Source organism: Hylaeus volcanicus, chromosome 4 (genome assembly GCF_026283585.1).
Source record: "Hylaeus volcanicus isolate JK05 chromosome 4, UHH_iyHylVolc1.0_haploid, whole genome shotgun sequence".
In the NCBI taxonomy this organism is placed as follows: domain Eukaryota; kingdom Metazoa; phylum Arthropoda; class Insecta; order Hymenoptera; family Colletidae; genus Hylaeus; species Hylaeus volcanicus.
In genome coordinates this window covers 20,583,074-20,597,572 of record NC_071979.1, presented here as the reverse complement: position 1 = coordinate 20,597,572, position 14,499 = coordinate 20,583,074, and the positions used below count along the sequence as shown (strand labels likewise).

The following is a 14,499-nucleotide window of genomic DNA, read 5'->3' as shown; positions in this document are numbered from 1 at the left end:
ATTCAACGACCTACCATATTCATTGTAATATAAAGCCTCTCGGTAGATTCAATGCAACCCATCAGTCGATCTGCAATTACGGTTGCCACTTATCAGGGGCATCTTCATCATGCCCCATCAGACATTTGAACACTACACGTTAAAAGAAACACCCTGTATGTTTCATCCAGAATAATATTGTATTTGTTTAAAGAAATTCATGAATTTATCATATGAAGACATGTTTTAGAAGTATTACATTAGAATTTTTATTATCGGTAGATTCAATGCAACCTGCCAGTCGATCTGCAGCTACGGTTGCTACTCATCAGGGGCAACTTTGCCTGCCCCTGATAAATGGCAACCGGGCTTACAGTCTGACTGGCGGGTTGCATTAAATATATTGACGACATTAAATTCAAATTTAAAGCTATCTATTATAATAAATGGTCTCGTATGGCAGTTTTACAGAATGACAAGCAAAAACCTTTCAAAATCTTTGTACGACGATACAGAGTACATTACACGAGATGTATAAATATTGTTTAAAAACTGCTATTTCGATTATCACTACTCTATCGCACAATTTTGTTACAGTAATTTTCGTTTAATCAATAGTAAGTAGTATTTATGGCACACAAGGCGTAATTTGTGAGCACAAAACATTAACATTAGATTTAGTGCCAAAGCTATCGCTAAAATTTTGAAGAGAAACTCGATCGTTCTTAACTTTTTCTCTCCTGAAACATTAAACGTAAATTAATAAATTTAGCTCAGTTGCGTCGATTAATACATGCACAGAGTGTACGTCACCTTCGCATATCACGCGCGGTGGACACAGAAGCATCGCTATTACTCACCGCATCTGCAAATCAAGGTCAGTTTGCACAAACTTCGCAATCTTCGAAAAAAATTTGGCAACATCTAACTTAGAACCAGACATTATCAAGTTTATGTGATGAATACTAATATCTTACTTGTATTTGTAACAAAACACAAATCGTCTGTTTTTTGAAACACATATGAGACGTTTATTTTGAAAGTGAAATAAGTATACAAAATTACGTTAGTGGTAACTAAAATTCCTAAATATCTCGGTTTAAAAACAAAGTAACTATGCCACGATTCAAAATAAACGACTGATATATAAGGATCAACATTAAAAAAGTACAAAAAATATTCTATTATTTAAGAACTTATATCCCTCGATTAATTCGGATAATCGAGGTTCTACCGTACTTAATAAGTTTGAAACGATCGAGGTAAATAAACATAATATACGTGAACGTAACTAAGTGAAAGAAGTATTTGAAATGTTTCGCTCTAACCGAGTCGATATTTTTCAGGTCAATGACAGCGAAGAGGTGAAGCGTTTGTCTCCAGAGCAGACGAAAGAAGATCTGCCACAACCACCCCCAACCACGCCAACGAAAACGCAAAAGCTACCATCACCGTCCTCCGTGGTGACTCCTAAAGCGGTCAGAAATAGTTTCGCCAGATCTTCCGAAACTGTAAGATCCAGAAAGAACTCGTCGACCCACGAAACCGCGGAGGTAGAAAGCGAAATGAAAAAGAGTCCAAATTTGGAGCACAGTAAAAACATAACAAACAATAAGACCGGAAGACCACCTTCTGGCGCGCATCCTCCGAACAATTTGCGATTAAAGAGCCCAGATTCTCCTCGCATGTCTGGAAAGGCATCTCCGACAAAATTACGGCTTCCAAAACTAGCACCCTCCCCCACGCCGCAGGAAACTATCCCAAATCCCGACACCTCTCCAAAAGTCAGTTTGCCGAAATTGATAGAACCTTCTATGCAATCGACCCGCGTCGCGCATTAAAGGAATTTTTCGTGTTATCAAAAGCTACGTTCCTATCCAAATATAATTACAGTATAATTCCAATGATTTAAAGTTCGTCAATTTCCCCACTTAACAGTTCCGTGGAATTTATAAAATACTCTGTAAAAAGTCGGTTTCAAATAGAACACATTTAATTATTTTTTAAGTTATGCCTTATAACGCATAAAACAACAAACTATGTTTTCGTGTATCGATAGTACTTTTTGCACATAAATTCACAAAATAGAGAAGTTTCTAAAGTAATATACTTATAATAGAAATATATATAAATCACCTTTGATGTACATAGCAAAATATATCTTCATTTCATTATACATTTAAAATGTGTCAGAGTTAAAAATAGTTTTAATCCCTTGCCAGGAAACGACAGAAGCGGTGCTTACGCCGAGTAAAAGATTGTTCTGTAAAACCCATAAATTTTATTTTATTACAATAAAACTTCGTACACTTATAAAAGACAATATTTTTTATTTCTTATAATATTATGCTTTATAATCTTTGATATCGTGGTATTCAACGATTGTTCGTCGTGCAGAGTGAACAAAAAACTGACGTGCGAACAGGGTACAGCCCGACTAATAAACAGAACGGTAAAAAGTACTTTGCCAGGCATAAATAAAATACTAGGAAAATACTAAATTTAAAATTATATTATTGGCAGTTTTGTGCTGTTATGAAAGAGAATTATGAAATATAGTAAATTAGGAGACAGTATATCTAGATTAATTTTTCTTTGGCAGTGGTGGTGGAACTAATGTAACTCCATTGAAATAAGGATGACTTAATCCTTTCTTTGCTGTTATTCTCTGGTTGGGATCATAAGTCAACAGTTTCTATTGAAACAAACAAAAATTAAGATTATTATAAGTGATAATGAATTGAGTACATATTAAAACACGATCCTCACCAGAAGCAAATCTTTGGCATCAGAATTGAAGGAAGGCACAACTTCATCTAAGGATCGTGGTTCCCACCTGGGAAACATTGATGTATAATCTGTTAGCTGTGACACTCCTGGCCACGTGCTTTCATCAGGTGTACCCAATGTACGAAATATCCTGAAAAGCTGATCTATTTCCGAATCACCCGGAAATAACGCTCTCCTAGTTGCCTATGAAAATAATGTTTCTATATTTTAAAGTTAAAATTATACCAGGTAAACGAGTTTTCAATATTAACAATTCATGTTTTATACAAAAGAAATATTTCATTGATATTAGGGTTATGGTACCATCTCGGCAAATATACAACCAAGGCTCCAAACATCCACAGCATTGGAGTATAATTTGGTTCCTAATAGTATTTCAGGTGCTCTGTACCAAAGGGTTACTATTTCATGTGTGTACATCCGAACAGGAACACCAAATGTTCTAGCTAATCCAAAATCTGCCAATTTTATATGACCCTCCTGATCTATCAACAGATTCTGTGGTTTTAGATCTCTATGTAAAATACAATTAAGGTGGCAGAAGGAAATTGCTTTCAACAATTGATATAGGTAACTCTGTAAAAATAAGAGACTTGTCTTTGAACAATGTGTGTATCTACTTAAAATTTTGACTACTTTTAACAGCAATACCTTCACAAGAGCCTGATCTAATCCTCCTCTAACAGTATCTAATAATTTTTTCAAGTCTTGTTGTAAAAATTCAAAGACAAGATAGAGATGTTTGTCACCATCTACCACATCGAAAAGCTGAACAATATTTGGATGTGCAAGTTCCCTTAATAATGATATTTCCCGAATAGCAGTAGATGGAACTCCTTCGCTTTCCCTGATGCAAATTAATGTTATTTTATTACATACATGTATTGGTATGTGATGACAGAAGTATTTATAAAATAAATACATTATAATATATATATGTGATAATATAAACCGTATGATTCCATGCTTTATAAAGGTAAAAACAAAGATAATCAAATTAATATTTGGATCCAAATGATAGGAACATCTGACTGACTCTGTAATTAGTGTAGGATTTCACATTACATTTAATAAAAAAAAGTACATACTCCTGCAGAACAAATCTATAGAAGAAAATCCCCAATGATAGCATTTGTAGATGTGATGAATTAATTAAAAGATATAAAATTAAAAACCAGGCGAGCATGACACAATGGGACAAGCTGAATAATGTGGTGCTACGAAAATTTAGTGTAACGTGGCCCCTGCAGATTCAGCTGACCCCACTGTGCAAATTAGCAGATGTGTTAGCAATGCATATAAGCAAAAGTTCAGCCAATATGGTAATTTAATTGATAAATTATCCTTGACAGTTATTTATATGGTGAAAGAAGAAAATAATTACAGAAAGGCACTAATAATCCTTTCAAGGTGAATAGATTATTGAGTTAGAATAATGTAATACCTTGGATACCTAAGAAACATATAACATATACCCTAACTATAATTTTTGTAATTCTCTATTATTCAATTCGTTAACCATTTTTAAATATATGTATGTATATGAAATTTGAATTATCTGTGATACTAAGAAAGGAAAAAATATTTTTTTTGTTAGTAGAATGAAAAAGTTCCAAAAGCAAAAATTAATAGAAAGTAATTACACCTAGAAAATAGATATATGTGCAGTACCATGCACTCTTCAATCACTAAAATTGACTATAAAAATTAATTAAGAATTACATTAGTACACATATAACAGTTGAAAATGTCTGCCAATCTTATATTATTTTTTTATATTTATATGCACAAATGTACAAGGGACACAACATTAATACAGATATTACGATTTGCTTTGTTAAAGATATTAAAAACACAGATCTCGTATGGTTAATATACTTCTAAAAGCATTGAAGCCTCGTTAATTAAATTCTAATAACCAGAGATTCTTATTAAAAATATCGTACGCTTATTATGTAGTTAATATAATAGAATATGCTCACGAACAATTCACTACCCGGCATGGGTATGCATCACGGGTAAATAGATTTTATAAATAAATATTTACAAACGACGTACGTCTCGAGACGAATTTTCTTAAGTGCCACCAGCTTTCCAGTCAGCTTATCTTTCGCCTTGTAAACCACCCCATAGGTCCCTTCCCCTATTTTTTCGATTTTAACGAAGTTGTCCATAACCTCAACGCCACCTTCGACGTTGTCGCTGTTATTTTGACACTCCGTCTTAGCTGCCAGTTTTTTATCACCGTTCCGATATTATTTGATATAGTATGTTTTTGTAACATTTACAAACAGTATCGACGTATACTAAACAATATTTTACGTGTCGTTTGGCCGAAAATCTTTGTTTATCAACACCGAAAAACTACTTGACATGCGTGCTCTCCGTAGCAGCCATTTTTGTTAACACTTCGGCAAGGGCCCGAAAACCGGGACTTTCGCTAAGAACAGATGACATTTTTGTAATTTGAATTCGATATAATTGGGTCATTTTCATTTAATAAATTCAATAATTAATATATGTGCTAAAGAAACGTAATTTTAGCATTCTTTTGAGAGAGGTTTATCGACCTTTTTCGGCACACGGCCCTCGAAGTACCCGGCTGAGGATTCTTTATTTTCATTTTAAAGAAATAATACGGCTTTCAACCCTATAAAAATTAAAATATACAATATGATAACGCAATGACAAATTTTACTTTGAAAATACTGCAAAAAGTTCATTAATTCCGTAATATAAGAATACAATTAATTTGATGTCATTATTTATTCTTCAACTTCTATTTTTTCTGTTTGTAAACATGACCAGATCGTGACCAGTTTTTCTATAAGCTTTAATATTCTATTTCATTTGATCTTGATTTGATTTAAACAATTCCTATTAATATAATTTAAGATATAACAAATTCTTTATTCAATAAATAATTTTACATAATATAAATGCGAAAATTTTAAACGCGAATAAAGGGAATACGTAATATTCGTGTAAATAAATTTCATGTGAATCAGTCCAGTCCAGAATCTAATAATCGTTCGAGTCGTGGATAAAATTATTATTTGCTAACTATTACGACAAATTAACGCAATTCCTATTTTTTAATTTCGCGTTTTAACTCCTATTTAAACGAGTATGTTTTCTTGCAGGCTAATGAACAAGCCAGACTACATTTTCTCGTATATGGTTTTCATCATTACTCCTGTACAATATTTTCTGTATGTTTCTAACATACTGCGATAATTAGAGTAATCAATATTCTCCAAAAAATTGCCTCAAGGATCACAATATATTAGAAGTATATACCGAGAATATTGCACAAGAGGGTATGCAACCTGTTCTGCACAACAGACTTGACCAGACCGAACTAATGGGTGCATCAAGAAAGGCAATCGCTCACTAAGCCGCTCTGTGAGCGGGTAAGATTAAACATTTTTTCGCAAACATAGCGACCGCTCCCTAATAGCAGTCAATCACTGAACTATACTCATACTGGTTTTAATACCAGTGGCGTCATCGGTGGGAAAACTCCCAAGTTTGTAGTGAAAATAGTTTCCACCGGTTCTGTAAGATGGCGCCAAGTATACACATTATGTTTCGGGATAATGGCTACGAACTTGGAATGAGATCTTTAGATTTTTATTAACAGGAACAACACCAACCGATATCATCCGACAGCAGAAGTAACAATAACAATTGAATTATACAAAAAGAACATCTAGGTTGTAGGTAACGCCGATCAGTCGCAATCAGCCATTACTGTCGGTAAAGTGGAGCGGGAATTGTAGCATGGCGCTACAATTGATCAATTATTCGTTATTTTTCATAAATGCATAATTAATGCAATTCATTACTTTATCATACTGCAATATATTATTTTAATATATTTTTAAACATTTATCCACTTTTACATATGTAAATGCAGCAATAATTATCGACACCTTTAGTTAGTGGCGCCATATAGCATCATGGTTGAAAACTATTTCGTTACTTTGCCGTTTTGGCATCAAAGGCAATGACCTAAAAAACGCTGTACTTTCGCCTCTTTAGAAGTATTTTATATTCTATGGTTCCATGATCAAGCCTCCAAACAGTCCAAACAGTTTCGTTGAATTTGGTCGGCTTTTATTTGTATAAACTAATAGACTTGTAAGAAAGATTATTACGTATTATTTTTGCAGTGGAACGTTATACACTTGCTCACAAATCTTGTATTAATAAAACATGTATGCTCTTGAAGATGGTAAGAAATTTGCAAAATTATTGTAATATAACCTCATAGTATTGTTATTTCAATGTATTTTTAAAATATTAATTCATGAATGACCACATTTTTATATAGATCAATACGATGACGAAGATGCAGAGGAAATTTCATCAAAGCTTTGGCAAGAGGCATGCTGGATTGTCATTAATGCTTATTTTGATGAGAAAGGCCTTGTACGACAACAACTTGACAGTTTTGATGAATTCATTGAAATGTCTGTTCAACGAATCGTCGAAGATTCACCACAGATTGATCTACAAGCAGAGGCACAACACACATCAGGAGAAATAGAAAATCCTGTTAGACATTTATTGAAGTTTGAACAGATTTATTTGTCGAAACCCACTCATTGGGAAAAGGATGGAGCTCCGTCACCTATGATGCCAAATGAGGCCAGACTTAGAAATTTGACGTATTCTGCACCATTATATGTGGATATAACTAAAACAATTGTAAAAGATGGAGAGGACCCTATTGAAACACAACATCAAAAAACATTTATTGGAAAGATTCCAATTATGTTAAGATCAAAATATTGTTTACTTGCTGGTTTATCAGATCGTGACTTAACAGAGTTAAATGAATGTCCACTAGATCCTGGTGGTTACTTTATTATTAATGGATCAGAAAAAGTACTAATAGCACAAGAAAAAATGGCAACAAATACAGTTTACGTGTTCAGTATGAAAGATGGCAAATATGCATATAAATCAGAAATTAGATCTTGTTTGGAACATAGTTCACGTCCCACGTCTACATTATGGATTAATATGATGGCAAAGAGTGGAGCTAGTATTAAAAAATCTGCCATAGGCCAACGAATTATTGCAATCATTCCATACATTAAACAAGAAATTCCTATTATGATTGTTTTTCGAGCACTTGGATTTGTAGCTGATCGTGACATATTAGAACACATCATATATGACTTTGATGATCCTGAAATGATGGAAATGGTGAAACCTTCTTTGGATGAAGCATTCGTTATACAAGAACAAAATGTTGCATTAAATTTTATTGGTACTAGAGGTGCAAGACCTGGAGTAACCAAAGAAAAACGTATTAAGTATGCTAGAGAAATTTTACAAAAAGAAATGCTTCCACACGTAGGCATAAGTGATTTTTGTGAAACTAAGAAAGCTTACTTTCTGGGTTATATGGTACATAGATTATTATCAGCATCTCTTGGTAGGAGAGAATTGGATGATCGTGATCATTACGGTAATAAAAGATTAGATTTAGCTGGTCCATTATTGGCATTCTTATTCAGAGGATTGTTTAAAAACCTCATGAAAGAAGTGAGGTTATATGCACAGAAATTCATAGACAGAGGAAAAGACTTTAACCTTGAACTTGCTATCAAAACCAAAATTATTACTGATGGCTTGAGGTATTCACTTGCTACAGGTAACTGGGGAGATCAAAAGAAGGCTCATCAAGCTAGAGCTGGTGTGTCACAAGTATTGAATAGATTAACATTCGCATCAACACTTTCACATTTAAGAAGAGTAAACTCTCCAATTGGTAGAGATGGTAAACTAGCCAAACCACGTCAGTTACATAACACGTTATGGGGTATGTTGTGCCCTGCAGAAACCCCTGAAGGTGCTGCTGTAGGTTTAGTAAAAAATTTAGCATTAATGGCTTACATCAGTGTTGGATCTCAACCATCTCCAATTCTTGAATTCTTGGAGGAGTGGTCTATGGAAAACTTAGAAGAAATTGCACCAAGTGCAATAGCTGATGCAACAAAAATATTTGTAAATGGCTGCTGGGTTGGTATCCACAGAGATCCAGATCAATTAATGGCTACATTACGTAAATTACGACGTCAGATGGATATTATCGTATCAGAAGTATCTATGATCAGAGATATCAGAGATCGTGAAATTAGAATATATACAGATGCAGGCAGAATTAGTAGGCCTTTATTAATTGTTGAAGGACAGAATTTGTTGCTGAAAAAAAGGCATATTGATATGTTGAAAGAAAGAGATTACAATAATGATGGCTGGCAGGAATTAGTTGGAAGTGGAGTAGTTGAATACATTGATACTTTAGAAGAAGAGACTGTAATGATTGCTATGTCACCTGAAGATTTAAGACAAGAAAAAGAATATGCTTATTGTACAACATATACACATTGTGAAATTCATCCAGCAATGATCTTAGGAGTCTGTGCCTCAATTATTCCATTTCCTGATCACAATCAGAGTCCAAGAAATACGTATCAAAGTGCTATGGGTAAACAAGCTATGGGAGTATACATAACAAATTTCCATGTAAGAATGGATACCTTAGCACATGTATTATATTATCCTCACAAACCTTTAGTTACAACAAGATCTATGGAATATCTTAGATTCCGTGAATTACCAGCTGGAATCAATAGTATAGTTGCTATATTATGTTACACTGGTTACAATCAAGAAGACAGTGTTATTTTAAATGCAAGTGCTGTTGAAAGAGGTTTCTTTAGATCTGTATTTTATAGATCTTATAAAGATTCAGAATCCAAAAGAATTGGTGATCAAGAAGAACAGTTTGAGAAACCCACCAGACAAAGTTGTCAAGGAATGCGTAATGCTATCTATGATAAATTGGATGATGATGGAATTATTGCTCCCGGAATTCGTGTATCTGGAGATGATGTAGTTATAGGTAAAACTATTACCCTGCCAGAGACAGACGATGAGGTATGTGTCATACAATTGTTATATTAAATGAACTTTGTTTATCAGCTAACATGTTCCACTCTTTTAACAATGTTTACAGTTGGATAGTACAATAAAACGTTTTACAAAGCGAGATGCATCCACATTTTTACGTAATAGTGAAACTGGTATAGTGGATCAAGTAATGCTGACTTTAAATAGTGAAGGATATAAATTTTGCAAAATAAGAGTGCGTAGCGTTCGCATTCCACAAATTGGCGATAAATTTGCTTCACGACATGGACAAAAGGGTACTTGTGGAATTCAGTACAGGCAAGAGGATATGCCATTTTCATGTGAAGGTCTTACACCAGATATAATAATTAACCCTCACGCTATTCCATCGCGTATGACTATTGGCCATTTAATCGAATGTATACAGGGAAAAGTATCAGCTAATAAAGGTAATGTAACAATTACTTAGAAAATCATTAAACCACGCAATAAGTAAATTTCAATGTGTTTCTTAATAGGCGAAATTGGTGATGCTACTCCATTCAATGACGCTGTAAATGTACAGAAGATCTCTACGCTCCTACAAGAATATGGATACCAACTGAGAGGAAACGAGGTCATGTATAATGGACACACTGGCCGTAAAATCAATGCCCAAGTCTTTTTAGGTCCAACTTATTATCAACGTTTGAAACATATGGTGGATGACAAAATTCACAGTAGGGCTCGCGGACCTGTACAGATTTTAGTTCGGCAGCCTATGGAAGGAAGAGCAAGGTAAATTACATTATTTGTATTAGTCACTGTAACATGTACATTCACGTATAAATATTTGAATTCTTAGAGATGGAGGTTTACGATTTGGTGAAATGGAGCGTGACTGTCAGATTTCTCATGGAGCAGCACAATTTCTAAGGGAACGTTTATTCGAAGTTTCAGACCCATATCGAATACACATATGTAATTTCTGTGGTTTAATTGCAATAGCAACTTTAAGAAATAATACATTCGAATGTAAAGGGTGTAAAAACAAAACACAAATCTCTCAAGTCAGATTACCATATGCTGCAAAATTACTTTTCCAAGAACTTATGGCTATGAATATCGCACCTCGATTAATGGTAGCTTAAATATTGGTATGTTTACAATTTTTTTTTAGTGTTTTTATTAATTCTTTGCAAAATAAAGTCGAAAGTATAAACAAAAATTGCACCGTACGAGGCATTATTTTTGAGAAAAGTGAATTTAGAGTTGAGTTTTGATTATTTTTCGGATTCACATTATCATCATGTACATATTACATTTTTGTAGTATATCCCAATTATTAATTAACATTACGTGAGCAAAAGAAATTGGTGACTATGATGTCAAAATCTTATGCTATTTGACGTGACAGATAACATTAATTGCGTCTGAAACGCGTGTTTAAATTTTAAGCTATTTTTAATAAGTATTACATATTTTATATCGATAGCTGTTAATTCATATCTTGTATACTTCATCTTAAAATTGTATAATAATTTATCTCTCTATTGTTTATTGTAACATGATACTTAAAATAAAAATATAAATAAAAGAGATTTATATCTTGAACAAGAAAAATGTTTCTTTATAAATTACGAGAATATTTATTACATGATAATAAATTGCATAAAAAATTATGGTAGTCCAAAACTAATGAGATTTCATAGCAGATGCAAAGTTTATCAAAGTGTACAACATACCTAAATAATGGATAAAAAAACATTACTTTTCTTAATTACACCATACTGGGATAAGTATATTATTTAGAAAGAACATTTCAAAACTTTAATTTTATATTAATCTATAACTATTGTATTTCACTAGATTGTTTTATAAGACATACGTCTAAAATACAAAACCGTGCTCTGCATACAGGGCAAGTACATTTAGAAGACAACCATGTTTCTGGTGCATTTTCATCTTGTCTTGATGCAAACCTGTAACAATATGTATCTTATTAAAATATTAATATAACACATAACGAATTATTAAGTATTAAATATTAACCATTTTGCCATGCAATCTATGCACCACATTGGACGACAATAACACGTCATACAATCTTCAGGACCACTATTTCCTATACCACTACTGCACAGTTTATACAATTTTACATTTGATGGTGCTTGCATACATCCAATACATTGATTTAATTCCTTAAAATATTTATATATGATTAGTAGTTTAAGAAATAAAATAGAATATTAGATTAATATAATATATAATAACTTACTTCTGCAGTCTCATATAATGGATTTTTTTCAACTTGTTCCTTAAAATTATCAATGAACCTATCAAGTAAGGTTTTATGAAAAGTAATGTCTTGTAATATAGTGATAGGACGTGAAACTTTATCTTGTAAATTTTTGAAATCTAAGGCATTTAGTCTTATGTCAAAAGATTGTGCTCCAATTCGTGTAGGCTTTACCTAAATGAATAATATATTTGCAATTAATAAAAAGTAATAATTCATGAAATAAAATAGTCCTGTCCACGGTTGGCATTTAGAATAATATAATCAATGCAACTACTACTTATTTTGAATAATACAACATTCAAAAATCATGAGATTAAAATTTTAGGTGTTAAACTATTTTAAAAAAATAATTTGTTTTCTAATATTGTTCTTGAACAAGGACTAGTTTAAAATGTATAAAGTATACCTCAATATTAATAAACTGAACTTCTCCCCTTGTCACAGGTGACATATCATGAGTGTCACTTTTGTTAACTACCAAAGCTGTGTCACTCTGGTGTGCAACAAATATTCTATAAGGCATAACTTTAATTATCCAATTGTCTGTTGCTATTATAAATGTTATGCTATTTGTGGTAATTATAATTTTGTCTATTCTAAAACAAAATTTCAAATCTTTATTCTCCTTTAAAACATAAATATCTTATGTACTATCATAAAATTGATACGTAACCTTCGATATTCTACATTGATATCAGAAGCTATTGCAGTCCATGATACAGTATTATTATTATTATTATTATTATTATTATTATTACAATAAAGTGCAAGATTTTGGACTATAGGATGTTTACTCCAATTATTCATAGACCATATGAGGATTTTGTATAAGGTATAGAGTGGCAAGAGTATAGTACAAGTAAGAATCATTAACCATAAATTGTTATGGCCTAATAATAATCTTATAGCATCTACATGTCCAAATACAATTAAACCAAGAGCATAACCTGAATAAAAAGAAAACTTAATTTAGTACTCCAAAGTTAGGATGTTTGACATATGAAGAATATTTACTATATTTACCAAGGGGAAGTATAGAATGTACATATAATGTAATTATACTTCTTTTTATATGATATTGTATAAAAAATTCGTTTTCACTGCCTAACCAACTTGAAAATATGTCTTTTATGGTTAGTCCAGCTGAAACGAATTCCGTAGGTGGATATATAATACATCCTGACATTAAAATATAAGACAAAGAATAAAAGAAAAATGCGGACATGTTCTAAAGAATATACTTCCAATTGCGTATTTTCACTTTTTACCTCACCGTTTAAAAATCTTTTACATAACTATATTTGACAATTGTTGTTTAAATTCTTTGTTTTGTCAACGCCATTTAAGGTGGTTCTTTCCCAACTGTACTAGACAAAACAAAACTCAAATACAGAGAGTATTAATTATTAGATTATTAATTTTCTATAATAAAATTCTTAAATTATTATTTTCTTATGTTTTTTTTTTAAAAAAAACGTAGTAATCGATATGATTACAGTTGCAATTAGTTTTTCAAGTATTATTTTATCCAACGTAGTAGTTGTGAAATCGAGCACGCGGCAACTTCGAGATGACAACCACAGACAACCCGGTTAGTATTGGTAGTCACATAATGGGGGCATCCCTGCGCCTACGAGATGGCAACCGAACCGACAAACAGGCTAGTATAGGTTACCGCGTAACAGGGGCACATCTGCGCCTACAATGCAGCAACCGGGCCTACAAACTAGCTAGGATCGGTTGCCATCTAACAGGGGCATACTCCGACCCTACTTGGTGACGATTAACTTTTCGTTCACTTTTCGCTCCAAAGAACAAGGTTTTGTATAGCTATTTATTATTTTAAGAAAAATAACTGGTCACCTGTGATCACTTACTTCTTGTTTAGAATCTTGAAACACCCGCTCTTTTTCAAAATACCGCGCACCAGCCATATTTATATGCAACGTTGCCACGTTCTCGAGACAGAAGTCTGCATTAAAAGATATCGTAATTGACTTTTTTTTCTAACGCATATTGCTCTGGTACTAAACGGGCAAGTTTGCCGAAATTAAAATATGTTACTCTACACTTATTAATTTACTTTGCATTCATTTTTGGTTTGTGATCTGTATTGTACAAATTGTTTTACAGTCAAAAGTATCATAGAAAATTTCCTTTTTTCCGTTGGCTGCCATAAACCTCTTGTCAAATGCGACGAAAAATCACAAAATTCAAGTGATCATATCTAGCAAATTAAACGGTAAATTGAACTCAAATTTCACACAGGTGTGTATTAAGATGTAAATTTAAGTTTTCAAAGTTATGAGACGATTTGAACTCTTATCATTTTTGACCGAATCACCTTACATGAAGCAATGGTTAGATCTGAAATTATGACGAATATCCATGAAAGTTGTTGTCAAAGTAAACTTCAACATTTGTAGAAAATCCTCGATATTTTAATTATGATACAATTTTTAATTGTTTATCATATATGTCGATCTTAAAAATGTTCGCATCGCAATAATTTTTTCCGG

The 14,499-nt window shown here is 32.7% G+C and overlaps 4 protein-coding genes across 8 annotated transcripts; 2 read left to right on the top strand and 2 right to left on the bottom strand.

Annotated features, from left to right (window-relative positions):
• Window positions 1–109: 109 nt before the first annotated feature.
• LOC128875771 (uncharacterized) lies at window positions 110–2,135 on the top strand. The gene is made up of 2 exons (XM_054121643.1): window positions 110–856; window positions 1,326–2,135. Exons 1-2 carry the CDS (start codon window positions 773–775, stop codon window positions 1,818–1,820), a joined length of 579 nt encoding a protein of 192 aa, XP_053977618.1. The 5' UTR covers window positions 110–772; the 3' UTR covers window positions 1,821–2,135.
• Window positions 2,136–2,289: 154 nt separating this feature from the next.
• LOC128875770 (cyclin-dependent kinase 2-like) lies at window positions 2,290–5,176 on the bottom strand. 2 transcript variants are annotated; one of them, XM_054121641.1, is made up of 5 exons: window positions 4,828–5,176; window positions 3,421–3,616; window positions 3,073–3,345; window positions 2,749–2,952; window positions 2,290–2,674 (listed from the first exon to the last, which is right to left on the bottom strand). In XM_054121641.1, the coding sequence occupies exons 1-5, from the start codon at window positions 4,941–4,943 to the stop codon at window positions 2,564–2,566; spliced, it is 900 nt and encodes a 299-aa protein (XP_053977616.1). In that variant the 5' UTR covers window positions 4,944–5,176; the 3' UTR covers window positions 2,290–2,563. The 2 variants fall into 2 exon arrangements, with proteins under 2 accessions (XP_053977616.1, XP_053977617.1); XM_054121642.1 differs by lacking the exon at window positions 4,828–5,176 and adding an exon at window positions 3,858–4,760.
• Window positions 5,177–6,838: 1,662 nt separating this feature from the next.
• Window positions 6,839–11,301, top strand: LOC128874995 (DNA-directed RNA polymerase II subunit RPB2). 2 transcript variants are annotated; one of them, XR_008456724.1, is made up of 6 exons: window positions 6,839–7,006; window positions 7,106–9,726; window positions 9,806–10,148; window positions 10,218–10,476; window positions 10,544–10,913; window positions 10,956–11,301. XR_008456724.1 is itself a non-coding variant. In XM_054120255.1 (5 exons), exons 1-5 carry the CDS (start codon window positions 6,988–6,990, stop codon window positions 10,827–10,829), a joined length of 3,528 nt encoding a protein of 1,175 aa, XP_053976230.1. In that variant the 5' UTR covers window positions 6,839–6,987; the 3' UTR covers window positions 10,830–11,301. The 2 variants fall into 2 exon arrangements, 1 of the variants encoding a protein (XP_053976230.1); XM_054120255.1 differs by having other exon boundaries at window positions 10,544–11,301.
• On the bottom strand, window positions 10,841–13,358 carry LOC128874996 (E3 ubiquitin-protein ligase TM129). 3 transcript variants are annotated; one of them, XM_054120257.1, is made up of 7 exons: window positions 13,004–13,358; window positions 12,654–12,927; window positions 12,387–12,576; window positions 11,957–12,151; window positions 11,731–11,879; window positions 11,567–11,660; window positions 10,841–11,423 (listed from the first exon to the last, which is right to left on the bottom strand). In XM_054120257.1, the coding sequence occupies exons 1-7, from the start codon at window positions 13,203–13,205 to the stop codon at window positions 11,406–11,408; spliced, it is 1,122 nt and encodes a 373-aa protein (XP_053976232.1). In that variant the 5' UTR covers window positions 13,206–13,358; the 3' UTR covers window positions 10,841–11,405. The 3 variants fall into 3 exon arrangements, with proteins under 3 accessions (XP_053976232.1, XP_053976231.1, XP_053976233.1); XM_054120256.1 differs by lacking the exon at window positions 10,841–11,423 and having other exon boundaries at window positions 11,495–11,660; XM_054120258.1 differs by lacking the exon at window positions 10,841–11,423 and having other exon boundaries at window positions 11,495–11,660; window positions 12,387–12,492.
• Window positions 13,359–14,499: the final 1,141 nt, after the last annotated feature.

What these genes read in the sequence shown, in the direction of transcription:
- LOC128875770 (XM_054121641.1), bottom strand. Translation starts at nt 4,943, where the DNA reads ATGGACAACTTCGTTAAAATCGAAAAAATAGGGGAAGGGACCTATGGG. An exon ending in AAGAAAATTCGTCTCGAGAC is followed by an intron (nt 3,617 to 4,827) that starts GTACGTCGTTTG and finishes AATTTGCATCAG; the next exon opens with GGAAAGCGAAGGAGTTCCAT. An exon ending in ATGCCAAAGATTTGCTTCTG is followed by an intron (nt 2,675 to 2,748) that starts GTGAGGATCGTG and finishes TTGTTTCAATAG; the next exon opens with AAACTGTTGACTTATGATCC.
- LOC128874996 (XM_054120256.1), bottom strand. Translation starts at nt 13,205, where the DNA reads ATGTCCGCATTTTTCTTTTATTCTTTGTCTTATATTTTAATGTCAGGA. An exon ending in ACATTCTATACTTCCCCTTG is followed by an intron (nt 12,928 to 13,003) that starts GTAAATATAGTA and finishes CTTTTTATTCAG; the next exon opens with GTTATGCTCTTGGTTTAATT. An exon ending in CATTATATGAGACTGCAGAA is followed by an intron (nt 11,880 to 11,956) that starts GTAAGTTATTAT and finishes AAATATTTTAAG; the next exon opens with GAATTAAATCAATGTATTGG.
- LOC128874995 (XM_054120255.1), top strand. An exon ending in TGCCAGAGACAGACGATGAG is followed by an intron (nt 9,727 to 9,805) that starts GTATGTGTCATA and finishes CAATGTTTACAG; the next exon opens with TTGGATAGTACAATAAAACG. An exon ending in CCTATGGAAGGAAGAGCAAG is followed by an intron (nt 10,477 to 10,543) that starts GTAAATTACATT and finishes TTGAATTCTTAG; the next exon opens with AGATGGAGGTTTACGATTTG.
- LOC128875771 (XM_054121643.1), top strand. Translation starts at nt 773, where the DNA reads ATGCACAGAGTGTACGTCACCTTCGCATATCACGCGCGGTGGACACAG. An exon ending in CACCGCATCTGCAAATCAAG is followed by an intron (nt 857 to 1,325) that starts GTCAGTTTGCAC and finishes GATATTTTTCAG; the next exon opens with GTCAATGACAGCGAAGAGGT.